Consider the following 17,711-nt stretch of genomic DNA (forward strand, 5'->3'; position numbering starts at 1 on the left):
TTTATTATAATACCAAAAAAATAAACAGTCAAAACGGTCAAATTTATAACAGCAACGACCTCACCCTTTAAAGGTTACAACATGAAGAACTTCAAGTGTTGCACAGAACACATATTTTGCATGATATATAAGTTTCAGTTGCACAATAAACCCATCGAATCCAACCTTAAATACTGCTCTTCTTCTATGAACCCTAGCACTCTCCATCGTTACAGAGAGAGAAATAAGAAACTTATTTTCCAAGTAATTGTTAAGACAATAAATTTCAAAAATGGCATCTTCAAGTGTCTTTATCACTGTCTTAATTTCCTTGGTTCCAGTCTTCCTCCAACCAGGTCTTGCTCAAGGTCAGAGTCCTCCAGCTTCTTGTGCTTCTCTTCTGCTAGCTCTGGCTCCATGTGGCCCATTCGTGCAGGGATTTGTCCAGTTCCCCGCTCAGCCATGCTGCAGCAGCCTGAGCCAGATCTACAGCCAACAACCGACCTGCCTCTGTCTCTTCCTCAACAACAACTCCACTCTATCATCTGCTTTTCCCATCAATCAAACCCTCGCGCTGCAACTGCCCCAGCTTTGTAGCGTTCCAGCCAATTCATCTGTTTGCTCCTCAGGTTTGTAAATCCTCCAGTCGCTTCTTACACACACAAATAAAACTCAATGTATAGATTTTGTGAAACTCATAAGAAAATTTGTTTTCTTGCTGGAAGGAGCTTCCACTGCTTCTCCACCATCTACTAACTCAACCGGCTCTCAAGTATCTATGGGTGCAAAGAACAATTCTGTTGCTGCAGGTAAGTCAATTATTAATTTTCAGGCCTAAGCTGAACCACAAACATTAACTATGAGGAATGGAATACATGAACCATATTATAAGAAAAAGTGTGAAACCTTCATTTGGTAAATAAAGATGTTCTGTGTCATAAGGACTCTTAACGTACCATTTTTCCTTTTCAGCAACTCCAGTGGCTCAAGTGGCACCAAAACCAAGCAATATGATGGGATTAGGTGATGGTCTTAGATCATCTGGTCCAAAGTCTAAGATTCAGGTGACAATCTTTGTGATCGCAGCAATTCTAGCCGGCACACTCTTCCTCGTCTAACTTCACCTGCGTAATAACCACTATGATCTTCCGCCTAGTTTACAGTATCCTCTTTTTTGCTTTTCTTACTGAACTCGGGACAACTACAAAATTTCTATAACTTGGCGAATGAAGTTATTGTAATGTTTCTTGGAACCAAAACAGAACAAAGAAACAAATGTCTCTTTCAAAGTTTCAATGCCCTTGTTACCGTCTTTGTTTGGTAAAGTGTATCACACTTACTTGCTTAAGAGAGACCTTGTAAAACAATTGTCCAACCTTCAAAAAAATAACAATCAGAAAGGGTCAAGTTATTGAACAAAAAAAAAATGAAATGAAAGATTCACACTTCGAGAAAAAAATCATAAAAAGATGTGGACACGTTTGAGAGACTGAAAATAGCAAGTTTCCCCAAGCAGGACGTACTTGCCGTTGGAGTTAACGGTTTTAATGGATGGAGTATCCCGTTCCCGTCCACTATCTCACAGCTAACCTGCAAGTCAACTCTGGTGGAGAAGGACTGAAAACTAAATAAGTTCTAATTAAATCTAAAATCCCAAAAAGCTTTTGAAACTCTCAATCCAGTAAGCTCCCCTAAAATACAAAGTTAAGGGACTAGAGTTTAACCGACATTAACAAATCGAATTGAATAATCCGAATAAATAGTCTGTAACATACATGTCAAAATGTTAAGAAATTCATTCAGTTTTGTATAATAAAAGTTTGGCATGAACATTTATAAATGAACCTAAAATCCAGACTGAAAAATCTTAATCAGCATTCTAATCCGTAAAATTACTCGAATGAAAAATTTAGAGTTGTATTCGATTTAAATCCGCCAAGAAGACCCCCTTTCACCATATATCTTCATTCTATGTGGAGAAGTTCTCTCGGGGTTGTGTAACCGAGCACAAGAAAATGGAGAAATGACGGGGGTTCGAGTGGCTCGGGGAAGCCCACAAGTAAACCACCTCCTCTTCGCGGATGATACGATGTTCTTCACTAGAGCAAACGAGGAGAGCGCATCAGCACTAAAAACCATCCTGAACCGGTATGAAACTGCATCGGGCCAGTCCATAAACACAGAAAAGTCGTCGGTTACTTTCTCCCGCAAGACTCCGGTCACACTGAAGACAAAGATGAAAGCGATATTGAATATCCAGAAGGTGGGGGCTTAGGAAAGTACCTCGGTCTATCCGAACATTTTGGAAGGAAGAAGAAGGACCTATTCTCCTCGATAGTAGACAGAATACAAGTTAAAGCGAGCGGATGGTCGAACAGGTATCTTTCACCAGCCGGGAAGATGGTCATGCTCCACAGTGTGCTGACCCCTATCCCTTCCTACTCCATGACCTATTTCAAGCTACCGTCTCACTATGCCAACGGATACAATCTGCGCTGACACGCTTTTGGTGGGGGGGATAAGGATGAAAATAGGAAAATGGCTTGGGTCTCTTGGGATAAAATGACCCAACCAAAGGTCAAAGGAGGCTTGAATTTTAAGGATTTCCAGAGCTTCAATGATGCTTTTCTAGCAAAGCTCAGCTGGAGATTAATCCACAACCCATCATGCCTTTTGAGTCGGGTTCTGATGGGAAAATATTGCCCAGAAACCTCTTTCCTGCAGGCCACACACAAATCAGTGGAGTCTCACGGCTTGCGGGGACTTTTAATTGGCAGAGACCTTATCTACAACAACTCGGGATGGGCCGTGGGCAATGGCAAGTCAATAAAAATCTGGAGCGATGCATGGCTAAGCTACACAGACCAAGCTATACCTATGGGACCAGCGCCGGCAAATAAATTGGACCTCACAGTAGACTGCCTCCTCTTACCCGATGGGTCCGACTGGAACAGAGAGGCTATAAGAAGCTTGTTACCGCACGAAGAGAGCAGAATCCTAAGCTTAAAGCCGAGCAGAACCGGTGCCCCAGACAAGCTCATCTGGTTGGGAACTGAATCAGGAGAGTACACGACCAAGTCAGGATACCAAAAGGCACTAGAGAACTCAGCAGACCCGGAAGAGGTACAACCTGCAGAGACGTTTGACTGGAACTCTGGAGTTTGGAAACTGCATATAGCACCGAAGATCAAGATGTTTCTATGGAAAATTTTCCGTGGAGCTTTACCTGTAGGAGAAAGCTTGGCAATATGCAACATAACTAGCGCCCTCAACTGTAAGAGATGTAACACCCCAGAATCTACCAATCATCTGTTCCTTCACTGCGGGATAGCACAAAAGGCATGGAAGCTAGCCTCATTCTCAAACTGCATTGACACTAGAGGAATGGTAGATTTAGCTGGTGCTTGGCCTACGCTTTGCAAAGAGACCTGCCTTCCGCCTACAGGCATAACATCAGGCCAACTGGCCCCTTGGATACTTTGCTTTATTTGGTTGGCAAGGAATGATCATGTCTTTAACAACAAGGACACAACCCCGGAGGCAATCATCACCAAGGCTACAGTAGCGGCTCGAGAATGGCTGACAGAACAGAGCCCAACCCAAGGGGATCAAACCAAAGGAGCTCCCACTCCAACAAGTCACTCTGCTCTCAACCGTAACGCCAGCTCAACCCGAATCCAATCTGATGCTGCTTGGCCCCAGGATCTACAACTAGCGGGACTAGGCTGGGTGATGGATAGGGGTGAGAATAGAAGCTCATTCCTAGCTCATTGCCATTATGTTAATTCCCCACTGATAGCCGAGGCATTGGCCCTTCGAGAAGCTCTAATATGCTGCATTGAAAAGGGAATCCTTCATGTATACTGCGAGTCAGACTCCCTCAAACTGGTTAAAACGCTCAACAAAGAACCTCCGACGGTGGAACTGTATGGCATTGTTGCTGATATACTCTATTTATCAGAAGCCTTTGAATCTATTTCTTTTGTTTGGATCAAACGTTGTAAGAATAGAGATGCTGATGCTCTGGCAAAGCAGGCTCTCTGGAATGAATCCTCTGTAATGGCTCCCCTGAATTTTGGAGTTTAAGTTTTAATGAAAAGTTTGTGTTACAAAAAAAGAATATTATCCGAACTAATATCTAAAGAAAACCAGAAAAAATCAATTTGAAAATTGGCCCTAATATCTAAACAAGTATTTGAAACATAAATAACTATCTAAAAAACGTCATGAGTTTTGTTATAATATTTGATTTATTTAAATCAAAATATTATTATATCACAATACTAAAAGGGGGATTTCCTCAAAATCTAGCCATGCCACGTCATCATAAATAATCATCCAATCACAACATTTCATTTTCGGGTTTGGACTTAAAATTTGTTCTGAATGGACTTAGTGTGTGGGTTTCGTTTAATTTGGGTTTGGGCTTCTTCGATTATCTAAACCTAGATCTACGAAGATGAAGTCGCGAGTCTCTTCTCCTCTCCCACTTCCACTTCCACTTCCACTTCGTCTTCTCCCCTTGAAACCGTAGCATCTGACTTTTGATCATCCCCTTCTTCACAATCAATTCTCCACAATCAATTTCCTCTCCATTTGTATATTAAATCTCTTCTCTTAGCTTATGCGTTGATTAAAATTGAAAAGCTTCTCTCAGACAATCATCCGGATGGAACCCAAAGGAAACTCTTCAATCTCCAGCGATGGCAAGACTAACAAGATGACCGTCGCCTCCTCCGCGACTGCGAAACCAGACCAAATGGGAAGTCCACCGCTTCCTCTGCCATTGTGATGAAACCTAACGGGAAGTCTGCTGTTTCATCTGCCATTCTGATGAAACCAAACGCTTCTACCGCTCTCTCCTCCGCGCATGGCAATCAAGTGATGTTCTTCAGAGCTGTTTCACTCCTCCCACGATTCGTCATTGAAAGCTTCCTCAATAACTTTCTTTCTATGAATCTTTGATTATAAATACATAAATCACATCCTGTGAAATTCGTCATTTCGATCCAAAGGCTTTTAGAACTTTGGGAGATGATTTCGTTTTCGTTTGTTGATTTTGTTTATGTTTGTTGGTGTATCGCAGGCCACAATCGTGGAAGCTACCGTTACCGTACAATGTTTCACCGTCACCGTCAAGCTGATTGTTTAGAATCGTCAGCTGCAGCTTTGGTCATTCAGGCGTTGAAAGAGCCAGAGAGAGACCGTAAAAAAATTAAGAACTTTACTATGATGAGATTGATATTCCATTTGATTATTTCATTGAGATTGCTAGGATGAGGCATAAATATATTGCTAGAAAGCTGAGTTAGCCATATTCTGGAAACATGTGTCGGTGTTGGATTCACCGTTGATGAAAAGGATCCGAAGTATCCTAGACAGTATATTCAAGGTGAGTTCGATATTCATGATTACCAAACGCACACAGAAAAATATTTAATGGGAATTGAAAGATGTTGTCTTCTCTTTTTCATTTTTTTCCAGGGTGAGCTGCTATGTTTCTTCTCTTAGAATGACTCAGGTTTTGATTAATGTTGGGTTGCGTTCTTCTGTTTAACAATCCCAATCGTTTACCAATCTCAATATTATTTCTGATTTTGTTGAGGTAAAAGAAACAGAAAGTTACATAGATTTCTTGTATATCATTGTTTTCTATTCCTCTCATATTTAACCCTTCTCCAGTAATGATGCTATTATTTGCTTTCTCCACTATTATGATCTACGGCGAGGTGAATCGTTATTTCTTCTCCTCTTCTTTATCTGGATCCTAATTTATATACGATCTTTGATGCCCATCAAAATACTTTGGGTTACATTTTTGCTTTTCTGCCTTTTTTTTTTGTTTTCTAGGAACTGACCAATTTGTCTTGATTTGGTTTTTGTGTAGAGCTTTTGTAAACTGGGAAAACGCTGACGTTGTTCGAGAAAAAGAGTAGCAGGGCTAAGGGTCTGACCTTCCACCTCGAAAGACCAAGGAATCACGCCACTTTTCACAGAGGTTTCATCCAGCTCTGGTATTATCAATGGGTTCGTTCGTTCACTCCACAACTTATCTTCCTCTAGAAGGTAAGATAGGAAATCTATGTATATGTAAAAAAGTTCACACTACAGAGATTTAATGGATTTTTCATTACCCATGAGTTTAGATGTTCTATAGTCTCCATAACTTCCACTCATATATCTTTGTAAATATTATGTTTACGTTCGTATGTATGTGTTGAATATATGAATAGTCTTCTAGATTCACAAAGTTGTTGAGATACATAATCAGTTCACATATAGATTCTAATTTTGTTCATGATCCATGCTGTTCTTGATGAACATATACAAATATGATAATGTTGATGAAGAAATGTGGATCAGTAACTATTTTAAAACCTCAGGAGAGTTTGGAGCACCCTAGGATGAAAAGAGAAGCAACCACATACATAAAGAAATTGATTGTTGTGCTTAAAGATGTTTACATATCTTTGTTTCTTTTTGCTTCTTCATTCTATTTAATAACAAACTTTGAATTTCAGAGAACCATATTGTCTTCAATCAATTCCAACTTTGTAAGTTATTCAGCTGATTTTCTCACTACATGTTCTTGTTTAACGAAAACTCTTGCGCACCAAGCATCCTGTAGTTTAGTACAAACCATTTTTTTATGCTGGCTTCTATTCATTTTTCCAGGAACATAAGAACTTTCCAAAGCCAAAATCTGATAATGTGCATTGTTGGTTTATACAAATAGAGAGAACTGTTTTACTACTCTCAGTAAAACATAAAGAATGTGGAGATAATCATAACTACTTTAACGTTATGTTCCATTTTTGTTATTGTGAAAAAAATATTGAAATATAACGTGCAGTTGAATGGTGGGCACAAGTCTCAAAGATAATATATAAGGTGTGGAGAAACTGGAAGATCGAACATAACATAAAAGAGTAACTATTTCATTCAAAATTTGAAATGTTGGAAGACAGGAAATATAATATGGATTTAAGCTGTAAACATATTGCGAAGAAAGAAAAAAAAAAGCTTTATCTACATGAAACAAAGTAATATCAAACAAGTAGTAAAATGAGGATATAAGCCTTAGATAGAGTGTCCACGTAGCAGAAAATAATCGGCCAATGAGAAACTATATTTTTGCCATGTCACCTACTCTAATTGGAGAAAGAAAACAAACAAAAATCAACTGAAGACTTTAAAGGTATATGAAACAAAAATTGGAAATAACAATTCTCTGCAATTAAAGAATAAGACAATAAAATTGTAAAAATACAAAATAAAACAAAAAATATACACAAAAAGAAAGATTTAGTAAAATAAAATCATAATATAATTTTCACAATTGATAGTATTCAGTTACACTAAAAAGTCTAAATTTACAACATACACAGTTTTATCCACAATAATAAGTCTTGGACAATTTTTTTGTGAAAATGTATGTATAGCCAAAAAAGAACCATACCTAAAATCGGGTCAAGTTTTAATTGTTCAAAGGGATTCTGTAGTAATAAGTTTACATCTTTAAACCTATTATGTAATTAAAATGATTCTAAAAAAGTGCCAGCATGAAGAGTTAGAAAATATACGATAAAATATAATACACTAGTGGTTTTCCGGCGCTACGTGCCGGTTTTTCTAATATTATTATGGTTTTGTTTTGGTTTTATAATTCAGAACATTTTTCAATATTATTTGAGAAAATAAAGTATGTATAGATGATATAGAAATCAATTAATTTATTATATTTGATTGTAATCTCTGCATAGTTGATTTTGAAGTTATTATAAAATAAATTTAAGTTTTAATATATGCATATGACACTTTAAATCTAAATATATGCATGACAATCTAAGTTTAAACATATGCTTGACAATTTGAAAGTGTAATAGCTGAATTGCTTATTGTTTGATTGAAAATAATTAATTTTAATTATGTATAAGATTAATTTTAAAATATGGACTTCATTCTTTATTTATTCTTTATTTTGCTTATTTTGCATCATCATTTGGAAATAGATGAATTCTTTTTTTATTTTTTCATTTTTCATACTTATCAGCTTTCTTTTGTTAGCCACAAATATTTTTCCGTATCCTCTTCTTTTTAGTATCATAAATTTTTACAGCATATTAGTAACCTATTAGCCTTATGCGGTTACAAAATTTGTTGAGACATGGATTAGATGTTCCTAAGCATGAAACAAACTATAATGCATCTTGTTGTGAAGATAAGTAACAAATATCGTACATTGTTCTTTTAAACTAATACGTTTTTCTACTTTTGGTTTGTTAATCCTAACTTTAAAAAAAAACTTATTTCATTATTGTTAGTGTTGTATACAGGTCATCCAATCAGTTTTTTTTTTCTTTTTGAGAAAGGGCCTTCATATCATCAAATCAGTTAATTTCTTTTATTCTTCGCAACATTGACTTGCCTCTGTTCCAAAAAGAAAACATTTGCAAGTTAAATTGTTTTTAAAACTGATTAATATATGTGTGGGTGCTGGGTGTATTGGTCACTTTTTCAATGAAGACCAACACACCGGCCACGTTTTAGCTTATAATTCATTATAACTTTGCATATATCTAGGTTTATAGATTTCTTGATGGGAAGTAATTGACCTGTAACAGAAGCTTCTTGTAAGATAAAGATATTCTAGCTTCAAGTTCAATATAAATGTACTGATAATGTAAAGAGGCATAAACATAAAATGTAAAGAGCCATAGACATGCGTTTAGATGTTTTCATGTTGAGTGGTACCCTTCTTCACAAGTATACTGTAAACTCAGTGCACTTTGGTCGGATCAATCTTCAACAGGCTGTATGCATCCAACTTTTTCGTCATATTCCCTTTGAATATCTCATTGTAGATCATTTGCTGCATTCTACAGATGCTTCTCCTGGAAAAACAAATAAACAACTCATCTTTCAGTTACAACACAAAACTCATCTCACATTTGTTCCACGTATTTAGTGTCTCAAACACTTACAACTGTGAGACAGCAGCAGCAACTCCATGAAATCTATCAGGTCCAAATCATTCACATAGCTTGAAAAGGCTTGAGGTGTAGACCCCATTTCCCTTTGTTCTCTCGCTTCCTATTCTTCCCCATATACCTCTCTGCTTCAGCCATCGAACAACAATCTGCCACTTAAGCTCCATGCTCCACCCAATCCTATATCCTGTCACATCCAAACAACCAAACATATAGATAGTAGCAATGTCTTTACCATGAAATACTTGAGCCGTTTGACCATGTAGCACACACCCACAACACTTAGGAGTAGCTCATCATGGTCTTCTTTTGAATGACCAAAGACTTACTAATTTTCTACTACAACATCAGTGTGCAAACCATGCGAAAGTAAGATCATTTAGTCACAAGCAAGTAAGCAAGAAGGACGTTTCTTACTTAAGCTTGAAAAGCGTACCCAATAATGAACAAACTCACTAATATGACTATCAAGAAGGTTTTGGTTTTAACAAAATGATGGAAAGACATAAATATGTTATCAAAATCCATCCAGTTATATCAATCAAAAGCATTAAAAAACTAAGCTCACCATAAAGAGCTTATCCAGAAAAAGTTGAAAACGTTGCAATTGGGCTTTTATAAAATATAACAAATAACTGATAATTTGTATTCAAATCCATGAAAGAGAACCAAACCCATTGAATTAGCTAGAAAATAACACACACACGATGCAGGAGCTGAAAAGTTTGAACCTTTAAAGAGTGGAGATAGTAACTTACACGAACACGGTCAGCGAAAATAGGCTAGATCAATTTGAACATAAGGGCTTCAGACCGAAGTTTGTCGGTAGTTGCCTGATCGAAGAGAAGCTGTTGTTCACCTTCTAGTTTTGCTTTCCTTAGCTCCATCTATGTCGAATCAAGAAAAGAACATATCAACGTAAGCAAAAGAAAATATGATTCAAGAGAAGATGAGATCTGATAGGAGGTTACCTTCTTCTGCGTTCCACCTCCGAATTTGGCAGGTATAGAGGATGGCAGAGGAACTTTTTGCCTGCATCAGCAAGAGAAACCATTATCAGATCATTAAAGAAAAATATCAGTAGCGGCGATAACATGGAAGTAGCAACAAGTACCTAAAGAGAACGTTTTGTAAATAGTAACAAAAGACTGCATACTCGACTTTAATATACGGAAAAAGTAATGAGGCTGCAACGTTTTTGATTGAAACCGAATCGATGTAAATGCTTGATTTTAATGCGACAGAACAATGATGAATGTAGCTGTTACTCAAGCTTGGCCGGAGCCGATGTTATCTCAAGAGGCACGACTTTTCTGCAACAAATCTCCACCAACGACTGATGATTAAAACCCTAAAGATTAATGGATCTGTCTGCATACTTTGTGAGGGGCTCATGTAAAAGCCCAAGCGTAATTTATCCATATTAAAAACAAAAGGCCCAACTCAGACAAAAGCACACAATCGTCGAAGTCAGAATTTTTTTTACATGGCAAAAAACGCCCCACCCTCTGCGGTGACGTGGAACACTGAGGTGAGAGAAAACTATGTTTTATTATTATAGATAGATAACGTTAAAAATGCATTATCACTGATCACTAAAAAATCATGTTAGTAGTAATAAAAATGAAATGACAAACACATTTATTAAAACCATAGAACGGCACGGAACAAGGTGTTATTAAATATACAAACTACAAATTAAATATGCCTAACGCAAACACACATAAAAATGAGACATCATATTTGGATATTTTAAATAAATAGTTTTAAATATATTATATTCTTGATAATTTTAAAATTGCTTAAAAAGAAACTAAATTATTAAAAAATTAATATACAAATAAAACTAAAGCAATATTTTGTAACGTCAAAATAATAAATGAATAAAAAATATATTATGTTAATAAAATAGATTTTAGATTTTAAAGGCTTCTAATTCATGTAATATTACAAAATTCAAAATTTGTTTATAACAATTAATATTTTACCATTAGATATATTAAAATAATATTCTAGATCGATATTCAATTGTCAGTTTTCAACTATTACACGTAAAAAAATATTATTAAATACACTTTTTTTTTTGAAAATGGGGTTTTACATTTTAAGTAGGTTATTGAAGTAATTTTTTCTTTTCGTGAATTTATTCGAGATGAGATTCCGATCTTTTAAACTAAGAAATTTATGTTATATACATAATTATACTTTTTTTTTACATAACTCTAAAATCTCGGACTTGATTCTTCATATTTTGTTAGTTAATTGTGTTACATATAATAAAAATACTTACTTCAAACTAAAAATATAAAAAAAAACAAATTAAAAAAATTAGTTATATATAATTTAATATACAAAAATTCACATACAAATAAAAATGATAAAGGTAACAAATTTAAATATATTATCCGTGCTACGCGCGGAAAAATGATCTAGTAAATTTAAAATGAATTCGAATCCAAAATAAATGTTAACACAATTATTAATTTAAATAAATCCTGATTAATTTGCACAAAAAAACCTCTGCCTAGACATATCCGAATTAGAAAAATGTAAATAGGCAGATCTGTAATAAACAGAAATGTAATGGTTTTGTTTAAGTGAGATTTAAAATAAAGACCCGACTAGCCCGGACTTGACCCGAACGGACCCGGTATATAGTTAACGATCGGAGGAGAAAGAGGGATACTCGCGCTTCTTCCTACATTCGCGCTACAGCAACAGCAACAACAAAAATAGAGTCACAAAACTCTTTGACGTGACTAATCAAATCAATCCCACGTTTCCTTCTCCGTCTCTATGTTTTCTCGCAGGTTAGACTTCCCCCTTTCCCGATAAAGACATCTCCTCAGAAAATTGCTTCTTTTTTTTTTTTTCCTTGCCATGATCCGATTTTCTGATCGTGAATTTCTTTCTACTTATGTGTGTGTTTTGACTTAGATTCCTCAATGCCGTTCTTCTCGTGTTGCACCAAAGCGAGTCTCTGCTACTCTCCAGGTAGGTTCGTCTCTAACAGCTGTTTTCTTCATTTTTATTCGCATTGTCGGAACTTGGAACATGGTGGTTACGTCGTTGTATTTCTCCAGAGATTTGATTAGTAATTAGATCCAACTTCATTGCTTTAGATCATTTTCGTGATTTAATTTACAGATTGAAAAACGAATAGATAGAACTTAAATATACAATATATTATCATGATCGATCGGTTGATATGCGATCCTGGTGATTAGACGTTACACATATATAGTAGCTAGATCGAGCTTTAACATTAAATGTATAATGATGCTAAGCACGTAATGTGGTCTTAATGGCTCAATTAACTATGAAACACAATGGATTGTTTCAGGCGTTGTTGATAGAGAATGAAGGATCGTTCATAAGTTTGGTTTCGACCCATCCATGCGATTGATGATGAATTCTCTCACTGATCAATCAGGCAGCTCTCGTGGAGACTCCACTCCTCGTAGTCCCTTCTCTCCATCTTCTCCTTATGAAAGGCGCAAAGCTTATGCGGCGGATTCCAAGTTTCAACGTCCCCAAGCCACTTCTTCTTCCCCACTGGGTACATTTATTTTTATTTTATTTTCTCTCTTCACATATATAGTTATTCTTTAATGGTTTATTTTTTAAACCCACAGATCCATCATCCCCTGCATCAATGCTCCATGGAGGCCACAAGTTCCACGAGGCTTTCCAAATGAAACAAGGCCGTTTTGATCTCCAAGCCGCAAAGATCTCGGAGATGATGAAATCTAATAATTTAGATGTATTTTTCTGTATATCCTACACTCTGGTTTTGTTTCTTTTGTAATAGTAGTTTCTTTTCAACGTCATTTACTACTGGATGCAGAATGCTCCCACGCAGTCACTTTTAAGTATTGCAACTGGAATTCTTGATGACAGTATTGAGAGAAACAATGGTGAAGTCCCTCAGGTACTTTGACTCTTAACAATTCTCATCATACTTTTTAGATGGATGCTTCTTTGCTTAAATGGTTTACTGCAAAAGCAAATGCACACACTTGGGAAACCTTCTGACCTAATCAGTAATGATCAGCGTGTAGCATGTCTGTTGAGAAAAGTCGTGCTGGAAATTGAGCGACGCATTTCAACTCAATCTGAGCATCTACGAACGGTATTTCTTGTTTTTCATTGACAATATAGTAAACTGTGTTTTAAGTTTTAAAAACTGTGTTTTAAGTTTTAACATGATTACCAAAAAAAAAAAAATCTATATAGTAAACTGTGTTCAACTGATTTATGTTCTGATATTTCTTTGTGCAGCAAAACAGTGTGTTTAAAGCTCGTGAGGAGAAGTATCAATCGAGGATCAAAGTTCTTGAAACCTTAGCTTCAGGAACTAGTGAAGAAAATGAGGTATCATTAAAAAAAAAACTTGTGCCCTGAGAATTCTTTTTTGTTTCATGAAACTTATATATTACTCTTCTGTTTAACTTATATCTTACCAGATTGCTACGAAACAACTTCGACGGATAAAGGTAATGCTTTTTGCATCTGTCCACTGCAATCATGTAAAATTACTTACTGCGATTTGGCCGTGATAAACTTGACTTTGGTAAGATCTTTAATTTGCTTGAGATGACTATAATAGACAGAAAAGTCAAAGCTGGAAGAAAAGAAGAAAACCAAAGAGGAGGATATGGTTAAGCTAGAGAAAGAAAATGGTCAATATAATCATGAAATTTCCACTTTAAGGCGAGAACTAGAGACAGCCAAGAAAGCGTATGAACAACAAGGCTTGCAAACGGAAAGCCATACAAAGCTGGAAGAAGAGAAGAAAAACAAAGAGGAGGATATGGTTAGGCTAGAGAAAGCAAATGGTGAATATAATCTTGAAATTTCCACTTTAAGGCGAGAACTGGAGACAGCCAAGAAAGCGTATGAACAACAATGCTTGCAAATGGAAAACCAGACAAAGCTGGAAGAAAAGAAGAAAAACATAGATGAGGATATGGTTAGGCTAGAGAAGGCAAATGGTGAATATAATCATGAAATTTCCACTTTAAGGCGAGAACTGGAGACAACCAAGAAAGCGTATGAACAACAATGCTTGCGGATGGAAAGCCAGACACAGGTCGCCACAACGGGTATTGTGGACAGGGTGAAGGAGCTTGAACAAATGACAAAAGATGCAAGCGTTTCAAAAATTGCCCTTGAGGAGAGGATTAAGGAGCTTGAAAAGATTGGAAAAGAAGCCAATGCTGCTAAGACTGCTCTTGAGGAAAAGGTAAAAGAGCTTCAACAATTCAAATTAGAGATAGTGACTGTTAACACAAGCCTTGAAGCCAAAAACCAAGATCTTGAAAAAATGGGGAAAGAAGCATATGCTGCCAAAACGACCCTTGAGGAAACGGTGAAGGAGCTTCAACAATTCAAAAAAGAGACAGTGGCTGTTAATACAAGCCTTGAAGCCAAAAACCGAGAGCTTGAAAAGATGGGGGAAGAAGCAATTGCTGCTAAAACGATTCTTGAGGAAAAGGTGAAGGAGCTGCAACAATTTAGAATAGAGACAATAACTGTTAATACAAGCCTTGAAGCAAAGAATCGAGAGCTTGAACATAATCTAGCCCAGTGGAAGAGTAAAGCCAAAGAAATGGAAGAAAATTCAGACTTGAAGAATCGGAGTTGGAGTCAGAAAGAACTTTCATATAGAAGATTTATCAACTTCCAGTTCCAGTCACTTCAGGTATGCTCACATCTTGAATTAGTTATTGTTTTATAGTCACCAAGGCCTGCTAAATTTTCCAGGAGTTGAGGCTCTATTCTAAGTCCATTAAACAAGAAATATTAAAAGTTCAAGACAGCTATAAAGGAGAGTTTAGTCAATTAGGTGAGTAAGTTCGGACATATATATTTTGCGTTAATAATAACTCATTATTATGTTTTGTGACTTTGTAAGTTTGATTTGGCTCTGCAGGGAAGAAGTTACTTGAACTTGGAGAAGCTGCCGAAAACTATCACGCTGTCCTAGCTGAAAACCAAAAGCTCTTCAATGAACTTCAGGAGCTAAAAGGTAACGTGGATCATGTATAACATATTCGTGCTTTTACAACTCTCCAGATTTAGAAAAAAAATCATGTTGTATGCAACTTATATGTTTTCAAGTTATGGCTTGCAGGAAACATTAGAGTGTATTGCCGGGTAAGGCCTTTCTTGCCAGGGCAAGGTGCATCAAACACTGTGGTGGAACACATTGGTGAGCATGGGGAGTTGGTAGTTCTCAATCCCACAAAACCTGGGAAAGATGGTCTTCGTAAATTTAGGTTCAATAAGGTCTACAGTCCAGCCTCTACTCAAGGTGTTCTTTTGTTAGCCGCTTGACCTCTATTCTAAGGACTCTTTTTATAATTCCATCTAAAGTTTCTTTTTGATTCATCTTCTTAATCAAGTTAAAAGCTATCAGAATTTTCTGTTGTATTTTTCCTATTCTTTCAGCTGAGGTATTTTCGGATATAAAACCGCTTGTTCGATCGGTTCTGGATGGTTACAATGTTTGTATCTTTGCGTATGGTCAGACAGGATCAGGCAAAACTTACACAATGGTATTCACTCACTATCATTTTCCAATAAATATGTCATTTTGTTGCATTTTTTTTACCATCATTATTGTTTTGTACAGACCGGTCCAGATGGAGCAAGTGAGGAAGAATGGGGAGTAAACTATCGTGCTCTAAATGACCTCTTTAAAATCTCCCAGTCTCGAAAAAGCAACATAGCCTATGAAGTCGGTGTGCAGATGGTGGAGATATACAATGAACAAGTGCGCGATTTACTCTCTGGTGACAGTTCTCAAAAGAGATATCCTTTTTTATCTGCTCTTACTTGGTTTTCTACATCTCTTTCAAACTTTCTACTGCAATTTAGATGTCCTCCTACTTTGTGCTTGTGTGCAAGTCTTTTGTTCTCCTTGACTTTCACACTTTAGGTATTCTCTCTACAGCCCAACAAAACGGTCTTGCTGTACCTGATGCAAGCATGTATCCCGTGACATCGACCTCAGATGTTCTTGAACTAATGAACATCGGGCTAGATAACCGAGTCGTTAGCTCAACAGCCTTGAATGAAAGAAGTAGCCGCTCTCATAGGTTCGCCTAAGATCTCTGAAACAAACACTTTTTGTCTTTTGTCCATTATCTAGATAGTTTGGTCTCTTAACTTGGCTAACGATTCCTTATGCAGTATCGTCACTGTTCATGTTCGTGGGAAGGACTTGAAGACCGGTTCTGCCTTGTACGGGAATCTACATTTGGTAGATCTGGCGGGTAGTGAGAGAGTTGATCGTTCTGAAGTTACAGGAGATAGACTTAAAGAAGCACAACATATAAACAAGTCACTCTCAGCTTTAGGAGATGTGATATTCTCTCTTGCTTCAAAGAATTCTCATGTACCATATAGAAACAGCAAACTAACTCAGCTTCTCCAAAGCTCTCTAGGTTAAGTTAAAACTTGGTGTACTGTTTTTTACATCATGAAACGAACCGATATTATCTAACTTTTCTCCATGTGATTTAACACATTTCAGGTGGGCGAGCAAAGACATTGATGTTTGTGCAACTCAATCCTGATGTTATTTCATATTCAGAGTCAATGAGTACTTTGAAATTCGCAGAGCGTGTCTCTGGAGTTGAGTTAGGTGCTGCAAAGAGCAGTAAAGATGGTAGAGATGTTAGAGACTTAATGGAGCAGTTAGGGTCCCTTAAGGACACAATAGCAAGAAAAGACGACGAGATAGAGAGACTACATTTGCTTAAGGACATTAATTACCCACAGAGACTGCAGAGAAAGAGCTTAGGACATTCCGATGAGTTTAACTCAGAAGAGTCACAGCTGTCTATAGAAGAAGATTCAAGATCCCAACAAGATCATCTCAGACAATCACGACACTCTATCATAGACGGGGAGGCCTTAGCTTCCTCCATTGATTCAGAGTATGAAGAGAGGTTCGATGATGGAACAGAAGGTTCCATCGATGTTTCTCGTGCAGCAGAAGGGAGAAAACAATTGAAGATGTCAGACAAGTAACGTTTTTGTTTTCTCACTTGCATATAAAATGAAAACTAGTTGCAATTGAACTTTTTTTAAAGATTTCTTAATCCGAACATTGCAGAACGTCTAAGCCAGTGACGCCAAGGGCTTCTACCAAGACAACACGACCACTTGATAAACTTAAGGTCGCTACGAGGGCTGTAAAGGCCACGTCAGGTTTGATGTCACCAAGTAAACCCACGTCAACTTTGATGTCACCAAGCAAGCCTACCGCAGGTTTGATGTCACCAAGTAAGCCCACATCAAGTTTGATGTCACCAAGTAAGCCATCAAACAAATATAATTTGTAGCTTCTAACTCGAAGAGATTAATTATTCTTTCGTATAAGTTCTCATGATGTATTATTGCTTGTTTCTCAAGGCATAAAGAAGACACGAAGTACTTCTAATTTGGTCAAGTCACCAAAACGGTGGTCGTAAAGAAAAACTCTTTTGTCTTTAGCCGGTTTATTTTAAAAAAAACTACTTTATATTTTTTTCCTTCCATCTCTATTGAATCCATTGGCTTCAACTGGGACTTAACTTTGTAATTTTATTTGGTTTAAATATGTACAAAATTTTGTAAATATACGAATCTTACTATTCTCAGGAATTATTTCTTATATTTACAATAAATGTTTCATCATATATAATCTTACAATTCATGGTGTGAAATTAACTTATAATGATTCACTACGAT

General features: G+C 36.6%; 3 protein-coding genes and 1 long non-coding RNA gene across 5 annotated transcripts; all 4 read left to right on the forward strand.

The window, feature by feature from the left end:
- The first annotated feature begins 271 nt into the window (after positions 1-271).
- Positions 272-1,214, forward strand: LOC106427129 (non-specific lipid transfer protein GPI-anchored 10). The gene is made up of 3 exons (XM_013867858.3): positions 272-608; positions 705-788; positions 952-1,214. The coding sequence occupies exons 1-3, from the start codon at positions 272-274 to the stop codon at positions 1,095-1,097; spliced, it is 567 nt and encodes a 188-aa protein (XP_013723312.2). The 3' UTR covers positions 1,098-1,214.
- Positions 1,215-2,517: 1,303 nt separating this feature from the next.
- On the forward strand, positions 2,518-4,065 carry LOC125587057. Its single transcript, XM_048757185.1, has one exon. The coding sequence runs from the start codon at positions 2,518-2,520 to the stop codon at positions 4,063-4,065; it is 1,548 nt and encodes a 515-aa protein (XP_048613142.1).
- A 318-nt stretch (positions 4,066-4,383) lies between these two features.
- Positions 4,384-6,225, forward strand: LOC106427113. Its single transcript, XR_002658905.2, has 2 exons — positions 4,384-5,371; positions 5,464-6,225. It is a non-coding gene; the product is annotated as an uncharacterized LOC106427113 (long non-coding RNA).
- Positions 6,226-11,645: 5,420 nt separating this feature from the next.
- Positions 11,646-17,485, forward strand: LOC106427118 (kinesin-like protein KIN-14O). Of its 2 annotated transcripts, none has more exons than XM_022702963.2 (19): positions 11,646-11,779; positions 11,907-11,963; positions 12,403-12,528; positions 12,605-12,732; positions 12,817-12,900; positions 13,024-13,101; positions 13,251-13,343; positions 13,436-13,465; positions 13,579-14,673; positions 14,736-14,817; positions 14,905-15,000; positions 15,106-15,285; positions 15,423-15,529; positions 15,607-15,785; positions 15,908-16,072; positions 16,167-16,420; positions 16,510-17,005; positions 17,095-17,294; positions 17,394-17,485. In XM_022702963.2, exons 2-19 carry the CDS (start codon positions 11,915-11,917, stop codon positions 17,450-17,452), a joined length of 3,501 nt encoding a protein of 1,166 aa, XP_022558684.2. In that variant the 5' UTR covers positions 11,646-11,779; positions 11,907-11,914; the 3' UTR covers positions 17,453-17,485. The 2 variants fall into 2 exon arrangements, with proteins under 2 accessions (XP_022558684.2, XP_013723303.2); XM_013867849.3 differs by having other exon boundaries at positions 11,693-11,779; positions 12,313-12,528.
- The last annotated feature ends 226 nt before the right edge of the window (positions 17,486-17,711 follow it).

The sequence above is a fragment of the Brassica napus genome, chromosome C5 (assembly GCF_020379485.1).
Source record: "Brassica napus cultivar Da-Ae chromosome C5, Da-Ae, whole genome shotgun sequence".
Taxonomy (NCBI): domain Eukaryota; kingdom Viridiplantae; phylum Streptophyta; class Magnoliopsida; order Brassicales; family Brassicaceae; genus Brassica; species Brassica napus.

What these genes read in the sequence shown, in the direction of transcription:
- LOC106427129 (XM_013867858.3), top strand. Translation starts at nt 272, where the DNA reads ATGGCATCTTCAAGTGTCTTTATCACTGTCTTAATTTCCTTGGTTCCA. An exon ending in TTCATCTGTTTGCTCCTCAG is followed by an intron (nt 609 to 704) that starts GTTTGTAAATCC and finishes TCTTGCTGGAAG; the next exon opens with GAGCTTCCACTGCTTCTCCA. An exon ending in GAACAATTCTGTTGCTGCAG is followed by an intron (nt 789 to 951) that starts GTAAGTCAATTA and finishes TTTCCTTTTCAG; the next exon opens with CAACTCCAGTGGCTCAAGTG.
- LOC125587057 (XM_048757185.1), top strand. Translation starts at nt 2,518, where the DNA reads ATGGCTTGGGTCTCTTGGGATAAAATGACCCAACCAAAGGTCAAAGGA.
- LOC106427118 (XM_022702963.2), top strand. Translation starts at nt 11,915, where the DNA reads ATGCCGTTCTTCTCGTGTTGCACCAAAGCGAGTCTCTGCTACTCTCCA. An exon ending in GAACTAGTGAAGAAAATGAG is followed by an intron (nt 13,344 to 13,435) that starts GTATCATTAAAA and finishes ATATCTTACCAG; the next exon opens with ATTGCTACGAAACAACTTCG. An exon ending in GGTGACAGTTCTCAAAAGAG is followed by an intron (nt 15,786 to 15,907) that starts ATATCCTTTTTT and finishes TGACTTTCACAC; the next exon opens with TTTAGGTATTCTCTCTACAG.